Source organism: Lygodium microphyllum, chromosome 28 (assembly GCF_053477565.2).
Source record: "Lygodium microphyllum isolate KBCC chromosome 28, Lygodium_microphyllum_v1.1.10, whole genome shotgun sequence".
Classification (NCBI taxonomy): Eukaryota; Viridiplantae; Streptophyta; class Polypodiopsida; order Schizaeales; family Lygodiaceae; genus Lygodium; species Lygodium microphyllum.
In genome coordinates, this window is record NC_141162.1 from 24,781,892 (window position 1) to 24,808,324 (window position 26,433).

Below are 26,433 nucleotides of genomic sequence, written 5' to 3' on the forward strand. Positions count from 1 at the left end.
GTTTCTGATGCTGATCCCTCACTTTATGGGTAGAAAGGGAGATGCAGGTCTGGTCATCATAGTCATCTATGTGGATGACTTGATTGTTACAGGTGATAGTGATAGTGGGATTGCTGAACTCGATGACTTTTTGAAGAAGAAGTTTGAGATGAAGGATTTAGGTGAGCTAAGGTACTTCCTTGGCATTGAGATGATCAGATGTGATGATGGTATATGGCTGTCCCAAAGACAGTATGGCTTGGATATATTGTCCAAGTATGGTATGACAGCATGCAAACCACTTTCAGTCCCGTTGGAGCAGAATGTAAAGTTAAGTGCTAATGTTGGGGATGAGATAGAAGACCCTACTATGTTCAGGAGGATAGTGGGGAGTTTGATCTACATGACCATTACAAGGCCAGACTTGAGCTACACTGTTGGTCTTGTGAGTCAGTTTATGCAAGTACCTAGAAAGCCACATTTGGATGCAATCAGATGCATATTGAGATATGTGAAGTCCACATTACATTATGGACTTTTCTATGAGGCAGGTATAGATGTACAGGTGTTTGGATACACAGATGCAGATTGGGCTAGTAGTATGTCTGATAGAAGATCTACCAGCGGATACATGTTCTCTCTTAGTAGTGCAATAGTTACTTGGAGCAGCAAAAAGCAATCTACAGTTGCTTTGTCGAGTACAGAGGCTGAGTATAGAGGTGCTGTTGTTGCAGCATGTGAGGTAGTATGGTTGCAAAAGTTATTGGCTGATTTAGATGTGCAGGTGGAAGGTCCAGTTGTCATTTATTGTGACAACATGAGCAGTATACCATTGACTAGGAACCCTGTGTTCCATGCCAAGACAAAACATATTGAGGTACACTACCACTTTGTGAGAGAGAAGGTACTAATAGGTGAGATTGACTTGCTGTATGTCAGCACACAGGATCAGATAGCTGACATCTTCACGAAGGCATTGGGTACAGAGAAGCTTCAAAAGTTTCGAAGCTTACTTGGAGTTGCAGAGATGCAGTTGAGCTTGAGAGGGAGTGTTGAGATGGCAAGCTCAACACATGTGGACATTAATGATGGACCGCCCGGTTAGATGGGTCCACACATCTACACTTAACACGTCGGTGGTCATTATGACTCTCACATGGCCACTAACTCATTACTTATTATATTCAGGTTGTTACACCTATTTACAGCTGGCATAGTTATAGCGCCAGTCGACTAGTGTAGTCGGTTATGCATTGTTTGACTTAGTAGCTCACTTTCCTTTATGTTGTATCTTCTCTATACTTTGTGTACATTGTAAAGTGTGTGGAAGAAGAAGAAGAAACCAGAAAGAAAACGTTTTGGCCTCCATCTCTCTTCCTTGAGTGAGCTTCTCCTTGTGCATTCTGTGTGTGTTCAGTGCAACATCTTGAGGAAGTCCCCCCACCACACGGTTCTTGACAGTTTTCAAAGCATATGACAGGATTTCCAAGACCTTTCATTGGAAAGGCTTATGGAGGGATGTCAATGACTTTGTGACCAAATGTTTCCTCCATGCCAACAAAACAAGGAGAATACACTCAAGTCTGCTAGCCTCTTGCATCCCCTCCCTATCCCTGAAGGGAAATGGACTCACATCACAATGGACTTCATCACCGGTCTTGTCGCAACCAAGAAAGGGTGGATCATTATCTATGTGGTAGTTGATCGCCTCACCAAAGATGCCCACTTTATCCCCACTAAGACCCAATACATTGCCTCTTAGGTGGCCACTCAATTTATGGAATATGTCTTCAAGTTGCATGGCTTACCACAAGTCATAGTACATGATCGGGATGCAAAGTCTATGAGCAACTTTTGGCTGACATTTTTCACATCCATGGGGACCAAGCTTGCTCCATCCACTACATACCACCCTCGGACTAATGGCCAGACTGAAAGAGTGAACAAATTGCTTGAGACATATTTGAGGCACTTTTGCCATGATGTACACAATTGGGATATGTGGCTCCACTTGGCTAAGTTTGCATATAATAACTCCAACCATTCCAGCATTGGAGTTTCCATTTTTGAGGCCTTATATGGGTAAAAGGTTTCCCTCCCCACAGTCTTATTTAATGATAAGATAAACCCTCAGAGTCAGGCTGAGTTGGATCGCATGCAAGCCTTACTTCAACAATGTAAAGTGAAACTTCAAAAGGCACAAACACACATGAAATTCTATGTTGATGAGAAAATAAAGCATTTGGAATTCCACGAAGGGGAATTGGTCCTTTTGAAAGTGCCTAAGTCCCGCTACTCCACTCTCAAAGAGGGCAGCAGTAACAAGCTGGCCCATTGCTTCTATGCCCCATACCAAATCCTAAAGAGAGTTGGTGACTTGGCCTACCGATTAGAACTTCACCCTACCACCAAAATCCACAATGTGTTTCATGTCAACCATTTGAAACCTTTCATGGGCACCTCAATGGACTATGTGGAAGAACTTCCCCCCATAGATGAAGACGGCATCACTCAATATATCCCTAAAGCAATCATTTGGCAGCAAGATAAGCACTTAAGGTCTGGATCCATTAAATAATACCTCATCAAATGGCAATACCTACCCCTGGAAGAAGCCTCCTGGTGCCCGAAAACCATTGTCAATCAATTTTCTCACCTCCAAGAGGCCCAATGAAGACTAGTCGATTGTGCCCCATTTGACCACCCTTTGCCTACAGAGACTGCACATTGTCTTAGAACAGTTTTGTACATATCAAAATCTCAAGCATGTGCATCCTACATAGGCTGAAAGCACTCATTATAAGTTTTTTTTTTACATGTGGCACACCCATTTGGAGCACCCTATCAAAAGTTATGACCCATTTACCTAAACAAGCTGGGTCATGGACAGCATGTTGTCCCTAGTCTTTACCCACCCATCTTTCATTGTAAAATGGCTCAAAGTAGTACTCTACAACCCTCCCTTAGCCTACCCATCACTCCCCTCCAATTATCTTTGTTTTTTAAGGCAAAAAACTTCAAGGTGGGGATGAATTGTAACTAGCGAGATACATACAAACTAGGGGTTAGACACCTAGTCACACTAACCGAGGTATATAAGGTGTAAGAGTCCCGGATTAGGGCAACCAGTTATTATCAAGAAAAATGCACTCTTTAACTTCATCTACAGCTTCCATGGCTTCCTCCTCCCTTCTCCCCTCTTTCTGTCTTTCTCTCTCCTCTTCTAGTCTTGTTTCCTCTTCTTCTTGCTCTCTTTCTCTCTCTTCAGCTCCCCTCCTCTCTCCTCTCAGCTTCATTCATTACAACTCTGTGTGTGTGTGTGTGTGTGTGTGTGTGTGTGTGTGTGTGTGTGTGTGCGTGTGCGTGTGCGTGTGCGTGTGCGTGTGCGTGTGCGTGTGCGTGTGCGTGTGCGTGTGCGTGTGCGTGTGCGTGTGCGTGTGCGTGTGCGTGTGCGTGTGCGTGTGCGTGTGCGTGTGCGTGTGCGTGTGCGTGTGCGTGTGCGTGTGCGTGTGCGTGTGTGTGTGCATGTGCATGTGCATGTCCATGTGCGTGTTCTATCCTCCATAGTTTGTTGCTTGATTATCTCGAGTTATGTACCTCACAAAAGATATGAAACAATCATTATAGCTTTCTCCAATTAATCATGGTGATTTTTAATGTGAAACAATCATTATCTTGAGTTTTCTACTTTACAAAAGATATGAAACAATCAATATAGCTTTCTCCAATCAATCATGGTGATTTTTAATGTGAAACAATCATTATCTCGAGTTTTGTACCTTACAAAAGACATGAAACAATCATTATAGCTTTCTCCAATTAATCATGGTGATTTTTAATGTGATGTATGTTTATGCTTTTTCCCTCAGTCATGGTGATGATGTGGCACTCATGGTGATCTCGAGCACTCTTGATGAAGCTAGTTGCATGGTCATGGTGATGCTTCTTTTCTACATGGTGGTCTCTAGCCTAGATTTGGTGGTCCTCTAGAATCTTGTACATAAAAAAAGCACCCAAAGGCACAACACTAACTACAATGGAAGTGATGTACAAGACCCTCGAGGTAAAGTAGTCTCACTCTCTTTCTCTAGTCACACTATTTTTCTCTCATGGTATGGCTAAGGCTACCTCAAGCTTCCAACATGGTGATGGCAAGAGGGAAAAGAACAAAAGATGGATTAGAGAGCTTCTCCTTAATAGTTCCTCACTCTCGCCCTCGCATTCTCTCACTCTCCCTCAATATCTCCCTCACAATCTCTCACTATTCATCACTGTCTCGAGCTAGCAAGCAAGAGCTCTTTGTATTGTTCACACATGACTAATAGATTATATTTATTTTACACATTATATACATAGGATTTCAACATGTGCCATCCATCCTTTTCTTATCTCAAGTTTGATCACCTTATCTATTTCAATGCCCATTGGACTTTGTGGTTGGCCATAATAGATGGATGCTTTGACACAAACTTATACATACACTAGCTGACTTGCATGTTGATCCACATTGTTTGCGTGACTTTCTATATATCCATGAATAAAAGTTCGACTCTATAAGATATTACAATGTGCACAAAGTAAGCTTGGCTCTCACTTTTTTATACAAATAATTCAATAGGATATGATAGGATTTAGCCAAATGTCTTACCTACCTGTTATAGTCCCTAAGATTAATTTCAAAAACTCCAAATGTTTTTTTTTTTTTTTGCACTTCACTATTCATCCATCTTAGCTCTTTTATATTCAATATCACTTCTCTTCTAACTAGTTGACCTTCATTTACCCTTTTGACTTTTACCACCTTTGATCAACTTCATCTTCTTTTACTTGCAATAGCCCTTATTGTTTTGGATTAACACTTCAGCTAACACAGATAAGGCATGAACCCCTCCTTAATGGGAGATAGGAATGTCCAAACACATCGTGTAGGTGAGGAGACACATCTAGTATCATTAGTAACATCCCATTTGAATCTTTTATTAAATCTTCTTGTGCTTGAAAATGGATGCATAGTATTCAAGCATTATAGTTTAAGCTTGAGGTCTACATAGAAAACCACATCTTTTTATAAAAGCCATGACAAAATAGTTCCACATATATTTTCTCTTATCAATCAATGCCTTTATACAAACAACCCAATGGTGATCCTTTCCCATCTACTTGAGCAACTCAATGAGAGTCTTGTTACCTTATCAAAAGCATTTCAAAACCAAGGCCACAATTTATCTTAGTTTTTGTGACTTGTCTATAAATCATTGACACAAAGTTACTAAAAGATCTTTCCGTCACATGCCATGCCATCTTCAAGAAAGAGAAATTCAGAGCTCCAAATATCATTGCAAGAGTTAAGAAAATTTTAACCAGTAGCAACTTGCCAAACAAATTGGAAGATGGATGCTTGACCTCTCTTCAGCTTAGTAATTGTCTCTGAATACTAGTATGATCTTCACATTCAATCTTTGCTTCATAATAAGGTTGACTCTCAAGGGGCATCCTAAATGCTTAAATATTCTGCCATGAGGTATAGTCTAAATCTCAACTCACCAATCCATTCATCTTCAATATTGTCATAGTGCAACAGGACCAATTCAATCCTCTTCCTATTGTTTGTGGACCCTAGCAACTCAATAGACATACCATAAGCATCCATCAAGTTGTCTAATAACTACCCATAAGCTTGTAGAGAAAAGTAGAGTTATCATTTATGAACACCTTGGCATAGTAGTGTTAACCACTAATACAACCTTGTTGCATTATGAGGTCTATGTCCCTTAACAACGGCTTCATGACCATACCAAACTACCAAGGTGCCAAAGGGCATTCCCTAACTAATCAATTTCTTAAGCTCAAAGAGCTAAGTAATCTACTCATTAATGCATATACAAGTCAATGCACTAGAAAATAATGTCTCTAACATTCCATAAAAGCTAACCCCAAAGCCCAATGCTTGTGCCACAACCAATACAAACTTTCAACTAATTTTATCATAGGATTTATAGAGATTCATGTTGACAAATGTACACATGCCTCCACTAACTAAAGCATAGTCCATGGAAGAGGTTAAGGAGGGTGTCATGTACCATTTATGGATGCCATATTGGTGTTGACGGAGCACTTTAGGCAGCAAAAATTTAACCTTAAATACCATTGCTTCAACCGTCTGTTATTAGGCCATATTAAGCATGGCCAATGGTTGTCACTAACTAGCCTTTCTTCATTCACTTGACTTGGGGATTAACTTAGCAATCCCTTCATTGATGTTCCTAAGAAACGCCCTAGATAACATGTAGTGCTTAAGGGTCTTCCCCACAACCCTTTCAAAAGACTTGGAAAACTACTTTAGTCATCACTACGACAATCCAAGTAGAACTTGGAAGGTCATCAAATCTTGCTCAACTTTCATCCAAACTTTAATAACCTAATTTCTATAGTCTCGTTCTATACTTAAGACAAATCTCAATACTCTACAAGAGTTGAGGTAAAATATGAACATGAAGAGAAAGAAAGAGACCATAAGGACAACATTGCTACATCTCACTCAATGGAGTTTCTCACTTTCCTTCTATCATTAGCCCTAGCATATCTTTTGGAAGTTTCAATAACTACCCTAATATGTTCCTCCCATTTTTGAATGGGAAACTCAAATTTATCTCTAGTCTTCTTCTAAACATCTCTAATTATCCTATTGAGACCTAAAATGGGCCTATCAATAGCAGCTCTCTCACACTCAAGCACACTCTTGGACCCTATAACCCAACCCCCCATGACCATGCGACTATGAGCAATTGGAAGATTCACTAGAGAATCTCACACTACACTACACTAGAATGTTGTGTTTTGTAGGCCAATCCATAATTGCCTCATCCCAAACTCCAAGCAAGGAGCATCTCAAACATAAAGGGTGCAAACACCCATCGAAACATAGATGTAGGCTCCTCTTATTGAGTGACATGGCCTCTATTATGGGTGTCCTCAGACAAGTTAGGGTTGATTCCCATCAAGTCTCATCTTTTCTTTGCATTACATCATTTATTCCACTCTTTGCTACTTAATTCTCTTAACACCCACAAACCTGGCTATGGCTTGGATCTCCATACATACACTCAATCAAGAAAAAACAATTGCAATATGTTGATGTATGCTAACCCAATTTAGGCCCTACTGGGAATCCTATAGGACTCCTAACAAATGCACCACCTGTCGAGACCTGAAATGGACCTAGCAATGGGTCTCATACTCAAGCACACTCTTGGACCCTATAACCCAAACCCCCACGACCATGCGGCCATGAGTGACTAGAATACTTACTAGAGAATCTCACACTACACACTAGAATGTTGTGTTTTGTAGTCTAGTCCCTAACTACCTTGTCCCGAACTCCAAGCAAGAAGCATCCCAAATTTAAAGGGTGTAAACACAGCTCTCATCGGATAGATGTAGACTCCTTTAACTGAGTGTCATGGTCTCTATTATAAGCATTCTCAATCAATTAGGGTTGGGTCCCATCTTCTATTCACAGTATGTCACTTATTCCACTCTTTCTTACTTAATCCTTTTGACAACCATGAACCTACATACAACTTGCACCTCATTACATACACTCGATTAAGGAAAAACAATTGCAAAGTGTAAGTGTATGCAAGATGTAATATCTAATGCATCAATTGTATGCCATGTGCTCAAACAAAGTGTTTAAAAATTAGCGTGCATGTACAAAGTGTTGAGATTCAGCAATCACAATCATTGGCAGCCTCTTTGTATGGAGCTTCAGGGCCAAGGACATGCAGGCTTACCTATCCCATATGCACAGTGGTGCCTACTGCAATTTCCTACTTTCCTATAAAGCATTGTACTTGCTTCCTTTTCTTAATGCAATGATAGTACTCTTTTATTTTGAGTAAAGTGTCAGTATCATTGTCCACATACACAAGATTGTTTTTATGAGTCCAAGTCTCAATCTTGGAATCTAATTCACTTGTGTAACAAACAGTGTCTTTGTCTTCTCCATCATGAGTCCACTCTTCTCCTTCCATCCACCATAACTCACTGCCATGTCCTAGATCCCGCATCTTTAACATGGTATCAGAGCACAGACGGGCATGGCACTACTCCTTCAGCTCCATTTCACTTTCATCTAGCTCAGCTTGAGCTCAGTCCAACTCAAGTCTTCATCTTCTACTCTTTTTTCTCACTGCCCTATTTGGCAGCCATATCCAAACCTGCACCTACCTGCCTTTGAGCTCTTAGATCTCTTGAACCAGGAAATATCTCCCCAAGGTCTCTTCTAGAGGATTGTTCCTAAACTCCCTGAGCTTCCCTCTATTGCATAACAATCCAACATTGGGCTCCTATAGCTCCAGCATTGTCATTCTTCTGTGTTTCTGTCCTGTGGCCACCATAGCCAGCCTCGACATACCTCTGATAGAGGGCTGAGATCTCCCTCTACAGGTCAAATCAGCCTATGACCTCTTCTTGGAAGATGTTCTTCAACATTAGGCGCAACTCCCTATCACATGAACCGATGACATTGTTGCTCTTTGGCCCCGGCATTACAGAAATCGAGTGCGCCTGTCATGATCTGTGCTGATTCTGATCGAGTGCTCTGCGTGCGCTGTATTGCCCACGATCTGGTCGATCTCCATGGGGCTTTGATAGCCCTTGACATAAGCTTCCTAGACATGTAAAAAGTTTTGAAAATGATCAAGTATTGAGGTCACAGCAGCTGAAAAACCAGGCCCCTGTCTTAGAAACCCTAATTCCACCATAGCCAAAATCTTCCAAGCTCATTTTTTCTCTCATTTTCTCACTCCTGCCACTAAACCAAGCTAAAGCCCACTCTGGCCCACTGTCCCAGCACCAAATCAAGGAGGGGAAGGACCTGAGAAGATTGAAGAATGACCAAGCGACCCCGAACAAGAAGATTCAAGCTCAACATCAGCATAGACATAGTGTGTTTTCACACTGTCATTACCTGTGTCTCTTGACACATTGTAATCTACTCTTCCACTGATAAAATCTCAGAATTCTGGAGTTGATTTACTACTGATCTTGCAACCTCAACATGGGAAAAGACTCTCCAAATTCTCGATTCAAAGGAGTCGGGTTTCACACCTGGTAAACCTGCATCAAGCTCATTCTGATGAAGAAGGGTCTTTGGGCCATCACAAATGGCAAAGAGAAGAAACCTCGGGATGCGGATCTTGCAGTTACTTGGCAAAAGAATGATGACAAGGCACAAGACATCATTAAACTGGAATTGGACGATAGCTACATCCATCATGTGGATGCATGTGACACGTCCCATGACACTTGGGATAAATTGGATACCTTATTTGGTGCACAGTCAAAGTCGTCTAAGTATGGTCTATTGATTGAATTTTTCCAACTTGATATGAAGCCTCATACATCCCTGGCATCCCATCTGAACTACATGGAAAGCCTGCTTACTCAACTTGCAGGGATAAAGCTAAAAATGGATGAAGATGTTTGTATTGGTGTCTTGTTAAAAAGTTTGCCTCCTGCTTATGATAATGTATCAACCACTCTAACCAATATGCTTGATCTTCAACTTGTTGACATTAAAGCCTCTCTGCTAGAGGAAGAAAAGAAACTTAAAAGAAAAGAAGAGCCTAGCACTTCAAAGGATGAACAAATGTTATATGTAAACAACAGATACAAAGCTAAAAAGGAACCGCTCTTTTGTGACTTCTGCAAAAGGATCGGACACACTGAGAAGTTCTGTCATGCTAGAAAGAGGTCCCAAAACTTGCAACTGTGAAAGAAGAAGAAGACCATGGACCAAAAGATGAAGAAGAAGATGAAGATGAAGACCACCAGGATCAGAAGGACAAGACTCATCAGTCCTTCTACTCTCATTACTCTGATAGACTGTTTTAAAAGCCTTGTATTTCCTTGCCCTAATGCTTCTTGCCATAAGCTTTGTAAACTCCTCATGTAACGTGGCATTACAGTCCCTGTACACTTTGTGAGGCCCCTATTACAGCCTCTAGATGTCCATCATGTTTTGGTGCCCACACTTAGCCTTTTCTGCGACAGCCTCTGGTGTCTACCATGTTTGTGGTGTGCCCACACTTTGCAGGTAGTTCTCATTACAGCCTCTACACACTTTGTGCCTTTCTAGTTGTGATTGAGGAGGGGTGTTGAGATTCAGCAATCACACTCATTGACAACCTCTTTGTATGGAGCTTCAGGGCCAAGGACATGCAGGCTTACCTATCCCATATGCACAGTGGTGCCTACTGCAATTTCCTACTTTCCTATAAAGCATTGTACTTGCTTCCTTTTCTTAATGCAATGATAGTACTCTTTTCTTTTCAGTAAAGTGTCAGTGTCATTGTCCACATACACAAGATTGTGTTTATGAGTCCAAGTCTCAATCTTGGAACCTAATTCACTTGTGTAACAAACAGTGTCTTTGTCTTCTCCATCATGAGTCCACTCTTCTCCTTCCATCCACCATAACTCACTGCCATGTCCTAGATCCCACATCTTTCACACAAAGACAACCCTTATACTTTTCATGCATGCATTTCTACGTATTATTTCGTTGTTGCACACATTTAAGGTATTGAGCCCTCCTGTATTGTAGCATTAAGCAAAAATATATCACATATACATCTTAAGCATGCGAAAGAATCAAAAAATATAACATTCCAATGTGCAAAGATTGATTCATTATATTCCTTCTTAACCTTAGGTACAACGGATGGCATCGAAGGCTATCATCATGCTACCGGTACATCATATTATGTTATAACTTGAGATTGTTCCATAGTTCTCATGTTTGGTGAATGAAATATGACATCTTATGATCAAAGACTCACTCCTAATTTTCTATTGTTTATGTATTTTTATTATAGTTTTCATGTATTTTCTATGTATTTTTACTATTTTTGCATGAAAAAATCACATTTATCGGAGATAATCAAAGATTGCCATGAAAACAAAGGAATAACCCTTAATTTACTCCATAGAAACACAACAAATCATCACATGAATAACCTATGCACAAATATAAACCCTTACATGTAAAAATAGCAAATACCGTAACGCATGTAGATCACAACTCCCCAAGGCCACTGATGCTATGAACAACTAGTAATACACTTGGAAAACCCTCAATATGCTTTCGTATAGTGCTCCATCCATCGCTTTTTACCCTTCATGTCTCCATCCATTCTAATTTCTCACCCTCCCCTCCCCCTCCTTATGCATAAAAACTAGCATTAGTGGCTATGGAGGAGAGAGAAATATTGGTTTTAAGAGAGAGAAATACTAATTTTTTTATTTTTCATTTCTTTGAATCGACCTACAAGAGTGGTATAGAAGGGTAGAGCATTCCAAGGGGAACCCATTGTAATGTTCAATGTGCAAGAAGTGTGAAGATTGAAGAGCAATGATCAAAAAGGTATCAACATGATGGTGTGATTTTTCTTACATTTTCTCCTCTCTCCTTCATCATACTACTTGTTTTTTGGTTATTGTCCCTAGCCTAATGTTCATGCCTCTTCAAATTTGACCAGAGCATGTTCGCCCCTTCAAATGTTGGCCATATGTTGACTTTCCTGGTTGCCCACACCACCTTTGCACTTCATCATACTTTTGCCTTTGAAATGCACCATGAATTGTGCCTTGGACTCCTTGAAAAATGGACTTTGTATGAGTCTTGAACCTTCATTTTTGAGCTTTAAATCTTCAAAAAGTGTTCTAAAATAGCTCAGATTTTGCTCTTAAAAGTCTGTTAAGGAAAGGAAAATTCAATTGAAAGGTGGAGGACCATTGCTAATATTGATCAACTCTATAATTCTAAATATTATAATGTTAAGTTATGTGATGACAATCCAGCACATGTTTGAGCACCCTAGATGTATTCCAATTAGGGTTCCCTCCTTAATTGGTTTTTTCCTCGAACTTATAAGATCCAATTCTTTCTTATCTTAGGCCATGTACTTCTTATTTTATCTTCTTTCTAATAATTAGCTTTGATTGTAGAGCTATGAGCTTCCTTTTGCTCCTTCGTTAATACTTGTGTTCTTGCCTTGTGCTCCTGCCAATGTTCATGAATTGCAAGTCCAAGCATCATGATAATTTGATTATTGTTTGGTCAAGTAATAGGTCTTTTGTAATGACAATTTGAATATTGTTTGCTCAAGTGATAGCTCTTTTGTAATAAAAAAGTGATTACTCGTTGCATAAAAACATAGTTGACAACAATTTCATCCACTCTACACATCCATTCTTCCTAGAATCACTTATAACTATACATGGCTCATTGAAAGAATATCTTCTAAGAAAGGGTTGCCTATCTAGAACAATGCAACCTCTCCCTAAAAAGTTAAAGAAATGTGCTATTCAAATAAAACAAATAAGAAAAATAAATAGATCAATAAAAAGAGAACAAAAGCTTTGATTATGGTAGGTGCATGCACATTCACTACACCTAGGGATTGTGTCCACAAAATCCAGAGTGCATGTAAAAGAAAGCAGGATTGCTCATGAGATAAGTGGAAAGAGGATGAGGGTACCAACTTAAGCAGGAATCGGAAAGCAAAACCCTAATGTATATAATATGTAAATTTGAATAAAGAGCTCATTCTTGTGTATTAAACCTTGGAGATTCCACACATCTTACTTTATGTTTATCCTCTTGTATATCATTGCTTGAGAGTGAGGAAGAGAAAGAGTGGAAGTAAGACTCTTAAGTGAGGGACTTGGAGGGTGAAGGCCATCTTCTCTTCTTGGTTTCATTTTTTTCTTGCCTTTTAGCTTCCATAGCTTGGAGGGTGAGAAGTAGAGTGTGAGGTTGAGAGTGAGTGGGAGTGTGTGAGACACAATGAGGGACCCATTAGAGAAGCTCTTCTCCACACCATCCTTCTCTTACTTCTTCTCCTCCTCTGCCTCCCTCTATCTTTCCTCTCATCATTGGAAAACCACATGGATCATGAAGCCACCATCGAGCATTCAATGGCATCTAGGCTACAATGTGGTGAAGGTAAGTAGGTGAGTCTACTACACCTCTCAAGTTATTTGGTTTTCTTTCTTCCATTAGTGTAAGGAGTATGATAGCCTGAACTTTAGAGTGTAGGCCAACTAGGTGAGAGATAGTTGAGCTGACAGTGTGTTGCGCTCTTGAAATAATAAGAGTCTCCATCCAATGTCGTGTTGTTGAGCTCTTGTAGTTTCCAACAAGAGATGGCCAAGTGGTCTCTTTAGCAAGGGCATTAGATTATTCTCGTAGGATGATCTTAGCAGTTTAGGGACCTTAAAGTTTGATCCTTTTGGGTTAAGGCTTGATGCTTCCTCGTGAAGTAGATTTAGAGACCACTTGATCAACTAAGCCGATGCATCCTATGGGGTCCCCACAATGCTATTTGTGGAGAGGTGTGCAAGCAACTGGTAATGGTTGCTTGATCATCATAGTAGTTGGGGATGGGTACCTTACATATGAAGTAACCTATATCTCCCTGATCATCTTTCTTCTTAGATTGTGCAAGCACTTTCATGTACTTTACCTTGCTTAGCTATTGAGGGGCACTCATTATATGACCCTTGAACAATTTGTAATTCTAGTAACCAGTTGTGTTTTGGACAAATTGTATTATATATTATACAAAATATTCTAACGAGTTTTCTTCTTCTTCTTGTTCTTCTTCTTCTTCTTCTTCTTCTTTGTTTGCAGCTAACCCTTTTGTGTTAATTTAGATGTTATCCATGTAGAATTTGTTGTGACCAGTGTTTTTATCACAATGGACAACAGTAATAGTATTCAAATCTCCTTCCTTGACTTCATTATCTCAAGACACAAAATAAGAGTATTGTATTCTATTTTGGAGTTATTTTTCCTTGCTTTGGTGTAATTGCTATGGAGATACCTTTCCCTAAACTTTGATATAGTGGGTTGGAGGGACTTTTCCAATGGAAAAAACAATCAATATTATAGGGTAACGCTAAATATTTGCCACATGCATGTATCTTGAATGTCAAGTCTTCCTTGCAACTTGATAATAATCTAACATACACATTTTAGAAGCTTCCCACTAGAGAAAGTGATGTGCTCTTAATTTTCAAAGTTCCTTTCCATTAAAGTTTGCAATTCTTTTGACACTTTTTCCCAGGCTTTATGTATAATCCTTTTGATAAACATGTTAGTTGTAACTACAATATCAACCCATGAAATCAAAAAATGAGTGTCACAACATTATTACACCTAGGTCAACAATTATACACATCTCAATGTGCCTTACATGGACCTTATGCATTATGAGTAAAATGTATGATGGTTAGCCTTCACTTGATGGAGCAAGTCCTAAGATAGGTAACCTTGGCCATGAATGAAATTTTAATAACTCCTTGTAAGTTCTAGTGACCTTTCTAGCATGAATCCTAACTTAGGTTCATTCTGATTTGTCTTAAAAGGTGCCATTTTTTTAGAGAGTATAGCATATTGGTTGAAGCTTTGGAGATGGGAACCACCTTTTGTGCTTGGATCCTTACTGGAAAAACCATTTTGCATCCTTATGACTTAGAGCCCCATCGCACTAGCTACAACGGGGGTAATATAGGCTAGTAGGGCTTCCAAGAAGTAGGTGGTTGCATCAACTAGCCAGATGAAGACCTTACCAAAGAAATTCGCTAACAAATAATTGGGAACAACTCCATGTATTTTTCTTCGAACCAATAGAGATTGATGACAATACTAGAAGTGTGCTAAAAACCTTTTTTCTTTTTGGTCAAAGGCTTGTGGGGACTTGTAAAGGGCAAGAATACTGCACTACCATGATTGGCATCAGCTGCAACTATGTGGCAATGGGGAGAGGTCCCCCTCCCACCGCCATCAAGTGTTATGACACCCTTATTAATCTTCTTTTTGTTGCAAGACCTAAAGTGTATCCTATAAGTAAAGTTGCTAATCAGAATAAGACAATGTTAAATGCAACAAGTTGGAAGGTTGAAAAAATAGACACATGTGTTAGTGCAAGAAAGCTTGACAAACTTAACATGGAAAAATATGACATGCACTAAATTTGGCATATGCAAAGCGAAGGTTTACCGAGGTGTGCACAAGTTGCTTGTGCATTGTTTACTCTTCTATCAAGTGTATTATGAAAGATTTTACTTGATTGAAATAGCCATCCACCCATCCAAAGGTCCTTTCAAATTGTCAAACACATTACAAAATAGTGCTAGGACTTTGGTGAAAATCAACTTTGCCAACCTTATATGACAGGGGTGTGGTGATGAAATTCATACAAGTGTTTATGAACAAGTTGTAAAGGAAAGATCAGGTTATAAATTTGAAATAGGGTAAAGGGGGCAATGAAGTGACACCCCCTAAAAGCAAACCGCACCCACTGCAATTTAGTGACAAATTTACAAAAATGATACAACTTTTTTTCCACTTAAAGTTGCAATATAGATTTTTCTATATTACATAATATGAGTCAAACAATGGAGCCATGTCGATTCTTTTATACTTTAAATTGTGTAAAGCATATAAAACCGCATCACTGAATGTCATTATAATGGCCCCTCATTGTCACTTTTTGTTGAACCTTCTACTTGGCAGAAATATCAAAATGCCTTGAAGATTATTATTATTTTAAGCTCCATATTATATATATATATATATATATAGTTTAACTATTTAGAAACATTTATGTAACTTACTTGGGGAAAAGAAGTCACAACAAGAGACTTTTTAGATGATAAGCTATCGACCCTTTCACCCTATGTATAAGGGGGGACTTTTAGATGGCACTTTTATCGGTTCGAGGTGGTGGGACACAGAGCCAAACCTATGATTCCTTGGGGTGGTGGGACTCATGACATGTAGAAGGGGGACTTTTAGGTGGCACTCTATTGGCCCCTTTACCCCCTATGCATGAAGGTACTTGGGTGGAAACAATAAAGAAAGATTTGTGTTTTGCTCCTAATGTAAAGAAATGTTATGGGATGCATAGAGTGAGGTGAGGGAGGTAGGGTATGGAATACATAGATGGAGGCAGCTCTATGGGTACCTAAAGGTGAGGAAATGTTGCCAACCTTGATATGTTTTGTGAATGTATGTGGGGGGAACCTTGGATTTGGGCAATGGTTTTTGACTTTGCTGCAATTTATAGGGTTTTAAAAAGCCATGCGACGGACTCTCTCTCTCTCTCTCTCATATCCCATCTAATGGAGACCACCACCAAAGAGTTCAAAAGTGTCACGACAGCTGGGAAACATCACAACAACTGTTGAGTTCCTGCTTCTGACATCCCGAGTAGATATTGTGTTGTACCACTTGAAAGATCTGCATCACCACCCCGCACCCCCCCCCCCCCCCCCCCACAAAATCTGGTGGCATTCCAGGCCTCCGTCCACAAAATTGGCTTTCCCTATCAATCGGAAAGCATCGCTCAAATATATATATATATATATATATATATATATATATATAACTAACAAGTGCTTCGTTCCTTTCGCAAGTGTCCCCATATTTTATGTTTCATACAATTATATGTCGATAGTACTTGCCCTCATAGTACATCTTCACATTATACAAAGAGATTATCATTATCAATAATATGTAATGTTGTCAATGTCACTTAGCTCTCATGATCAATAATATGCCAATATTATTGATCATAATATTACTCTCATAATATGCTTTCCCATTAGAAAGATTTGAACATGGTCAATAATGTGCATGTGTAAATAACTAGAGGAAATCAATTTAGTAACATTGAAATAAGAAAGCAGGACACAAGAAGACACACAAATATATTTACATGTAGGAACACTCACTATTAAGATCTTGCATGTAAGAGTTCGGATTACAACTATTTTATTTAATAATTATTCCAACAAACCAACCATAGGAGAAGGATCCCAATATCTTAACAAATGTTAATGTGTGCTACAGAACCACCAAATATTGTCGTGTAAATGTTTGAAAAGCTAATCTTTAGTAGCTTTAATGAATTTAACTCAATAAGGGGCACATAATATGCCCATATCCAACCTTTCTGGCAATACTAAAAATGAGCTAGAATTTGAAATCTTTTCCAATAAGTTTATTCTATAAAACTTTTCAACCAATCTCCACCAAGTCTAATGAAAGTTTGAACCAAAATCTTGCCATTTTGTTGTGTAAATAAGAAACACACATTTTTTCCATGGACACTCCCTATTTTTCGAGAGAGAGGTGCATATCCTTGTGATATTCATATCCCTCCTTAGGTTGAAAGATGCATGCATAGCATAAAATCGCAATATATCACAAGTTTCATTACAATGATTTAGAGTATGCGTAATAGCACAAAGCATTGTCTCACAAACTTAAAGAAGAATAAAATTATCGAGGCTTAGAGTAGCATATTGTTTAGACTTAAAAAATTTGTTGTGAACATTTTGCCGCCTCAATATGCACTACCCATTTCTCTCCTTCCCTTGATGCCAGTAAGTGGACATCATAATTGTCAAGCATACTACATTGTATGGGGCATTTATAGAGGGATCCAAACAAATAGAGAGAAAGCTTATGGCCATGTCAATTGGTCTTTCTTACAAGAATTGATGGGTGCCCATGGGTTTTAGCACTCATTTTACAAATGTCACAATAATTATCAATCATGGTGGAAGGGTTGTCTAGACAAGTTACTGTTTAGACTTAAAAAATTTGTTGTGAACATTTTGCCACCTCAATATGCACTACCCATTTCTCTCCTTCCCTTGATGCCAGTAAGTGGACATCATAATTGTCAAGCATACTACATTGTATGGGGCATTTATAGAGGGATCCAAACAAATAGAGAGAAAACTTATGGCCATGTCAATTGGTCTTTCTTACAAGAATTGATGGGTGCCCATGGGTTTTAGCACTCATTTTACAAATGTCACAATAATTATTAATCATGGTGGAAGGGTTGTCTGGACAAGTTGCTGTTTCTCGTTCTTTCAATAGAGGATATCCTCTCAACCCTTAGTTTGTCATGTATCCCACCTTGAATATGTTGCACACGCTTGCCTCAAATGGAGATTTTTTGTATTTCTTAGGGTTGAATAAATAATGTGGAAAGAGCTTGGTTGCTTGGGCCTTTTGTGAGTTAGCATCTCAATAATACTCCAATCAATTCATGGGGGTCACAAGGAAAGAGATTTGGCTAACTTAAGATGGCAAGGAAGGATCATTCCTAGACATCTAGGCTATCCCATTGGTGTGGATGTCGCACCTAAGAATATGTTGTATTAAACATTCTACCACATAAAAGTGATAGATTTTTAAGAATATGTTGGATTAAATGTTCTACCAAATAAAAGTGATAGTTTTTGTTTTTTGTTCATCTCTAGTGTCGAAGTGTCATAACATGAGTTCCTTCTTCCTACAATTGTTATCTTGGACCAAAAATATTTGGATGAATTGACTCAACCTTCAAATTTATCCTATGGAAGAAACAAGACAAGTGTACTAGTTGGGGATGCTCTATTGAATGTCAAGAAATACATGGTGGGCTCCTCAACTAGCTATCTTAAAAGACATGTATTAGCACCCTTGGTCAAATGTTGAGAAAGGGAGATTCCTCATGCCAAAACCCTTATGGCCTCTTGGTGGCATGCCTTGACTTCTACTTAACAAGCTCATACTTGGAAGATGGAGATTCCTCATGGCAAGACCTTATTATGGCCTCTTGGTGGCATGCCTTGAATTCTACTTAACAATCTAAATGTCCGCACTTGTTTCTTCATTTATCTTTTGCTCTGAATCAAGGAAAAAACCAAATAGAACGGCAATGTGCAACCTAAAATTAACTTAACAAAACCAACTGGACAAAAAATTGAGCAATACATTCCCCTTTTTGAATTTTAGGACTTTGTGCCTTGATAATTCTGGAATCTCATTAACCTCGACAATTTGATGATCTTGCTAAAGGATAGAAGATGTATAACAAAAAGGCTAGTAATGTGTAATCAAGTGCAAACAGCCATTCAAAATGGCAACATAGTATTACATCTATGGACTCCAAATACTTTAATGGGCCTCACTACGAATACGAGTGACAGGAGCACACCAATCACAAGGTTTGTTAACTGCATCTTACTTGGGACTTCAATTCCAAATCTTGAAGTTTAGACAAAGAACACTAGACAAGCATGGGTCTTATGAGGATTGCATCAAAGACAAGCTGAGATCATACACCCATTTGTTTCACTTCTTGTGTTGGAACTAGGCTTTGTGACATTCTCAAAATGCTTTTAAACCTTCACTCATGCTCTAGAATTCAGTGTCATATCAGCAGTCTTAAAAGCATAATATCATGGCAGTTGGCTTCTATGATGTTGGTAACGCTTGCCATTTGTGGTGTGCCTGCTTTTCATGGTTGAGACTATTTGCACAACTGCAATCAATCTTTGTGCATAAAATGCCCAGACACTCCTTTCTTCAACAAGTTCCATTTTTTTTCTGGAAGCAAAGTGGCTATTTTTGTTTGTCTTTTACCAAAGCCTATGGCTTTTGCATATTGGCAAGACTACCTCTTGCACATCTCTTGATTCTTTAATGCAACATCATACACAGTAAATAGAAGTGAGATGTATATATAAGACTTAACATGAGGATTGAATGCGTAGGATAAGCCTTACATGGTTTAAGTCAGCCCAAAGAAAACAAGACATGTGTGAGACTTAACACGAGGACTACATTTGTTGAATAAGCCTTACATAGTTGCGTCAGCCCAGTATTACATAAAATGCACATACTCCAGGATGACAAAGGTTATGTTGTATGCCATTCACAAGACTTCTTGCAGGCGCTCGACTTATATATCAGGTAAGTAAATGCAAGAATGATTCGCAACTCTTGCCATGAAGTGACTCTGTGTCTGCTTCATTTTTTTCTTATCAGGAGGCTTTAGAGCCAAACTTCAACAGACGAAAGCTGTTCTGGATCTTCAGCAATCTTTCCGGGTTGTTCAGTGGTCCACATCCTAGAGTTTTGACATAAGGTTGTGTTGTAGGCTCTGAACAGCAGGTTTCAACCCATTGCTCCACTTCCCATCTACATCAGGGAAGGATGGTGGGACATCCACAGCAGGAGAGCAGTTGAAGAATCCATGAGGCTGTCAAGACCACAAACAGGTTAAGCCTACAGCCTGTGCCTTGAAAGCTTATAAGACCAACACAGCAACAGCCAAACAAAAAAGTAGAGGGTGCCACCATGAGCATGAAGCCAATTCTTTCAACAGGCATAACTGGCCAATCCTCCAGTCGTGGCACATGAGTGACCCCAAATACATACCTGCAAGCACAATGAGATCACAATACTTGAGCTTCCACTTCCTATTCTTGAGAACCCCCCAAACCAACACTTGCAATACACTTTTGATAAGTTCAAAAAAACTCTTTACAGGCAATATATAGGTTTGTTTTTAGAGCCTGCATATAAATTCAACAGTCTATCCTATCACGGCCGGCTGAAATATGTGCATTATAGCCTAGACTATGACACTTCAATCCACCAAATCATCCAAGTATACAACATATATTGCTGCAAATACAAAACAGCACAAAAAGCATGAAGCTAATTCTCATACCATAAAACAATGTCCGCTTCATCCAGCTTCCTGTCCTGCTGCACCCAAGTTGGAAGACCCTCTCCAATGCGAGGGTTCTGGTTTGGGAATTCACCAGCAGGAAACTGCTGCTGCATGTCATACTGTGTAACCCAAAGGTTATGTTGAAGAAAAGCAGCTCTTCTCAGAAACTTTGCTTCTGGTCCAGCAAGGGGCAGACAATTAGACCCTGGAACCAGCTTATAGCCCGTTAGCTGTCCTGTTCGATTTACAGTCCGTGTGTTTCGCACCTGTGACAGGATAAATAAGACCTAAGTCATCTTTTACCATGCTATTTGAACAACAGGAAGCTTTATTCTTCACATTTTCAATCTTACCACCCAATGTCGAGCTGCAAGAGGATTGCAGTCCCGCATAGCATGCTGCTCTGACCGCAACAAAGTCTCCTCTGCATAAAATGCATTATTGTGGATGTTGTCTGGTCCAGCTTCATCAACCTTCATATTTACCTCCACAACCTAGAATGATAAATTGCTTAGAGACAAAACACAACCTTTCTAGCTGCACCATCACATATACACAATCACATGCAGGCACACGAGTACCTTCAAGCATGCATACACAAAGCAGTCTTTCATACCTGATTCAAAGCTTCCCCTGGCTTGCAGTCTACTGCCATGTTCATTCGAGCAACAAAAAAGTGCTGATGAACAGGTGCATACAGCCCTGGGGCTATAACAGTTCCATGCTTTCTTGTTTCTCCAGGCTTCAAAGCACCCAAGCTCAGTATCCCAGTTAATTTTACTTCAGCTTCTATTTTTCCATCCTGCAATTCAAAGTTGCAACCTATCATCAGCAATTGACTTGAAAAATGAGAGTATAGGACCCGCTAAGATTCTTCTGCAGATGCCAAGCCAAAGTCACCAATCACCTGATAGAAATGCCAAAAAAATCCGTATTCATAATTTGCTACTGTGCAAAAGAAGGAGGCAGTGAGCCTACGGGATCTTCGTACTTCAGCAAGACCTGTCCGCCAATCCTGGTGTTTCCACAGAACGCCATGGTCTTCCTCATGCAAACATACACAATTTTCTACTGTCTCAACACCACCATCAAAGTTTGTAAAATGGGCATCAAAGTACTTGATGTGACCTAGGCAGTCACAACCCTGTAATATAAAAGGCTAATTTATCAGCACAACCTATAACTTTTTCTTAGATACAAAGACACATCAATAAGCAAACACCATTGGCAGAACAATTTGCCACTTTACCACAACTTTCCATGTGAGCTAAACATACATCCTAGCCCATTTTGAGATTTTCCTTAGCTGCCACAAATGGGTAACCAACACTAACAGTCTATTAGACTTCAACAAAGAGGACCATAGAAGCACTCAATAAGGTACACAGGGGCTCAGTTAACAGTGTGCAGGACATCACAAAACTCAGTTAACAGAGCAGAATCTACTTGTACTAACCCTTTTCAATGAATGAGCATTCTTTCCTAGCCCATCTTCTCCAGCATCAAACGCATTCTTCCTGTAGTGGGGTTCATTAGGATCCCCGTAAGGCACAACCATCTCAACAAAGCTTAGGCGGTGAGCAATTGATCTGCGACCCAGGCTACCATCATTGTAGGCAACACTATGGATCACTAAGCCTTCCCTTGGAGTGAAGCCAATCCGAAAATTCCACTGCATGTGCAAATATCAGGATCAGAAAGGACAACATCCCAAAGCAACAAAGGCACAACCAGCAACAAAAAAGATGGTAAGGATGCATATAAGCAGATAGACCTTTTGCCACTCAATAGCATAACCATTGACACGAAAACTGGGTCCTTCTGGTTGAGTTATGTGTAGAGGTCTGACATCACTCCTGTCAACTCCCCCACGAGTTTCAGCAGCAGTGTAGTTCCGAAGAGGATCTGGTGGTGGAAGTGGAATTAGCTTATGGTCTTCAAATTCAATAATTTTCATGTTTTGCATGTCAACTAGGACATGGATTCCCTCAACTGGTCGAGCATATCCATTTTCCATAGGACAATCGCTATCAGTTCTGCAGAATATCAACGGCCTTGCAAGCCTCCGGCTAGGAGCATCCTCCTCTTTGTGATAACCTACACACCTGTAGGATAATAACATGTTGGTGGGGTGGTCAGAGAAGACAAGATTGGAATCATACACTATAGATACGGTTGTCTTCCTTGACAATCTCAAAGACACATTACTGGAATCTCATCCACACAACAGCTTACCATGTATCTACCATAACTAGCTCCATATCAGTTATGCCCCTCTTCTTCATTGCATCTCTGAAGGGAGGAAAGGCTTTTACAGTGGCTTCGCACTCCGCATACTCCATTGCATCCTGTGCAAATACAACCCCCACTTGGTCAGATGATAGGGGTGTAAATGTTTTTATAAGTAGATATGTTTCAAATATACTACCATGGGTGGCTGTACATCAGGTATTATTTGAGATGACAACACCTTGCCACGGTGGTGACCACCTCGAGCAGAAGCATATACTTCAGATAATTCTACAATCCATACACTTGTTTCATTGGTTAGTTTATTATACACAATAAGCCTGGCTTGTCTTGGAGGCAGCTGCCTTGGGATTACTGGGCCTCCTTTGCCCTTTGGAAGGATTGAAGGTTGAAAAGGTGGGAAAAAATAAGCATCGGCTAAAGCAATCACGTTCTTGTCTGGTTCCTTTAGAACTATCTCAACAAAGCGCATTCCATCACGCACCTGGATGGACACTGGAGTTTAGAAGATGTGTGCATTATGCACCATTTAAATGCAGAACCAACAACCAAGATTTAATGAAAGCTTGCCTCAGGTGTAGCCCCAGCTGCCCTCACTGTTGCCGTGGCAACAGCAATCTCTGCAGGGTTAAGTGGATCCAAAGGATGAATCGACTGGGGAAGAGGCACAACTCCAGATACTGAAGAAATGACATGGCAGCTGCGTGTTAAACATGAAAAATATGTCTCCAAAAGTGCAGATAAAGACTGCAAAATAACATGCATAAAACCAGTAGAAAGTGAACGAACAACCCTCCTCCAATTATTTTTCTTAATTAATCCTTTAAATCACAATGTTCATTTAGATCATTTGAAAGCACAAAACACAAACAATGTTTAAAAACCTTTGAAAGATAGCTTCTTTATTTAATAAGAATTTATTATACAAGTGTTCACTTTCCATCCATATAGAAAAATGGTGTAAAGACCATTATTTCTCCAAGTTTTTTGCCCTAACTAGTACTAGGGTCTGAATAAACTCATCATGAGTCACATAGGATTTTGGGTGGTTTTCATAGTAGCAAGTGTTTTTGCAACCTCATCACTATCGGAATTGTTAATGTTAAGAACTTATTAGAGCTCAATAGACTAAAGGACTCTTTTTACTCTCTTTTGTGGTTACACAGCTTCAAAAGCAATCACTTTTGCTACTATTATTTCTACCATTAGTGTTCATGGAGTCCCAAGAGGAACACTAAGAAAACGGGAAATCTGCTGCAAGAAAATCTATATTGCATCATCAACAAGTATGCTCTTTATATTTAAATCAACCCCAAGAAGAATAACAACACCAATCTTCTCAAATCTTCTCCCCCCCACCCCAAACACCAAAAAAAAAAAAAAGCAAACAACAAACAATAAAAACTATGGATAATTCAGCTGCCCATGGCATTAAGGTTTTTGCTACACCGAAGATAGAACATCACTACTCCATCACCAAAGGAGCCTCCTAAATAATTTCACAAACGGTCAAACAAATGGTGAATGTGACATTGTGCCATCCTTCATGTGGCACTCCCTCTACATTTTCCATGAATGACTGGCAGTTGATTCGAGCTGCCAAAACTGGAAGTATAAGAAACACAAATCCAATCGATGGGAACTGCAGCCTATTAATCCTGAAGATGTGCGCAGCACTCTTTCCAGTAGAGCAGACTGCGCCTACTAAACCTTATATTCTTCAATGACAAACTTGAGTTGCAGAAACCAATTGCTGTTAAGACTGCAAGCATAGCTCTTGTTAAGCTCATGATGTAATGGGATCAGGATCCTCCTTATTATCTTGATGTATCGGGGTTATAGCGAAAACAGACAATTAGAAGTGTTCATAGCCAGAATATTCTTAACTAGAACCCGGCATATTCTTAACTATAACTATACAATAAGCCTACCTTTCAAGGAGAGAATGGCGGCGGCCTCCTGAGGCGTATTGGCAACCACCACTGCGCTGGGTGGTTTATGAATTCGGGTAGACACAGACATGCCCCAATCAGACGTGGTCGACAGGCCTGCGGCCGCTGCTTCTCTCGTCACAACACTTTCCTCTGGCTTCGAGAGAGAGGCGGCTTGTGCAGAAGTAGGCCGCAGAGCTCCACCAGGCTGAGAAGAAGCGGGGGACGAGTGGCAGCAAACCTTCGCCGGTTTCGGATGTGCGGCCATGAGGATGGATTGGCAAGCGATGGGGAGACGTCGATTCCTGCAAGGACACGAGCTGACATACAGCGAGGAGGAGAGAGGACTCTCGCGAAGGGGTCAGGAGAGCGAAGGTCGGGGCAAGCGGATGGGGGGGGAACAGAGCAAGGAGGCTAGGGTTAGAGGAGGAGAAGGGGGATATAGAGGTGAGGATTGGGGCAGGGAAAAAAATGGGAGGCGACCGGGGAGGCGCACAGACACGCGCACGCACGCACGCACAGAGACCAGGGCTTAACTAATAAGATTGCAGAGATGGAGAGAGGAAGAAAAGGCGCAAAGCATGGCATGCATGGTGGCAGGGAACCATTGCGGGGGGGGAAAAGGGACGGCAAGCAGCTGATGGCGATTTAAGACGGCGGCCTTTCCTTCCACCACTATTGGCGCAGAGAGAGAGAGAGAGAGAGAGAGATTGTGTGTGTGTGTGTGTGTGTGTGTGTGAGACGTGACAGGACGCCGATGGCTATGGCGGACGAGAAGCTCGCAGGCGATGGCGGAGGCGTGAAAGAGTGGTACAGTAGAAGCGGAGGAGGGGAAGCGGAGGATGAAATATTTGTGCGCCCTGCCGGTATAAATATAGCTAGAAGAAGAAAAAAAGGCACAAATTGATATCTCAGTGAACTTTAATGCTTTATTATTTGTTTCTTTTTTTATTCCGTTTTACATTTGCAGCCGCCGACAATACTTCTGTTTGTTTTTGCACCCGACCTTTTGGAACTTTGGAATTGTTGTTGTTGCCAGTTGGTGCTGTCAAAAAGGCCAGGACATCCCATGACTCCAACTAAATAAGTCAAAGTCCTTGAGTTTAAGCTTTAATTCTTGATTAGGAACTAGAGCCAAGGCACACACAAGTTGCCAACTTGCATTTGATGGCCTGAAAGAACTTCACGTCAGTAGCCACACATTCGGACGTCCTGCATTTGAGGTTCAATTCCTACTGGACCTAGAGCCTGATGAGATGTGCAAAGGAGATTGAAATTAGGATCGAAGGAGAGAGACATTTAAACGTCCGTCAAAGTCCCATGTTGCAAAGTTGACGGAGTAAAACCAAGTACCTCCATTTTTTTAAGTACTTTGCAAACTCAATCAAGTCCCCTTTTCAAGGGGTTGAGGTCGATGCTACGAGGACACATAAGTTTTAGGCTATTGCAATTACTTGCACAGGTTGATTGGCATGTGCATGTCCTAGCCCTCAAGCACCAGTGTGGCATATTACACTTGAATTTTGAAACTTTTAAATGGATTTTGTCCTTCTATTTGGCCTGTTTTGCAACTACTTTTCACCTTTTTCTTAATTTTTAAATACATATATTCAACACACCTTTGTAAGCCTTTGCAATCTAGGCTCCAACTACAGGGATCTCTATCTATCTAGACCAAT

At 40.2% G+C, this 26,433-nt stretch overlaps 1 protein-coding gene across 1 annotated transcript; it reads right to left on the reverse strand.

Annotated features, from left to right (window-relative positions):
• Positions 1 to 19,555: 19,555 nt before the first annotated feature.
• LOC148011259 (spermidine copper dependent amine oxidase 1-like) lies at positions 19,556 to 25,604 on the reverse strand. Its single transcript, XM_087670035.1, has 12 exons — positions 24,755 to 25,604; positions 23,394 to 23,503; positions 23,002 to 23,307; positions 22,809 to 22,921; positions 22,348 to 22,678; positions 22,030 to 22,245; positions 21,481 to 21,717; positions 21,190 to 21,375; positions 20,927 to 21,067; positions 20,571 to 20,839; positions 20,194 to 20,275; positions 19,556 to 20,096 (listed from the first exon to the last, which is right to left on the reverse strand). The coding sequence occupies exons 1-12, from the start codon at positions 25,020 to 25,022 to the stop codon at positions 19,965 to 19,967; spliced, it is 2,391 nt and encodes a 796-aa protein (XP_087526161.1). The 5' UTR covers positions 25,023 to 25,604; the 3' UTR covers positions 19,556 to 19,964.
• Between the last annotated feature and the right edge of the window lie 829 nt (positions 25,605 to 26,433).

What these genes read in the sequence shown, in the direction of transcription:
- LOC148011259 (XM_087670035.1), bottom strand. Translation starts at nt 25,022, where the DNA reads ATGGCCGCACATCCGAAACCGGCGAAGGTTTGCTGCCACTCGTCCCCC. An exon ending in TTGCAGCTCGACATTGGGTG is followed by an intron (nt 20,840 to 20,926) that starts GTAAGATTGAAA and finishes ATCCTGTCACAG; the next exon opens with GTGCGAAACACACGGACTGT. An exon ending in GAATTGGCTTCATGCTCATG is followed by an intron (nt 20,097 to 20,193) that starts GTGGCACCCTCT and finishes TGGTCTTGACAG; the next exon opens with CCTCATGGATTCTTCAACTG.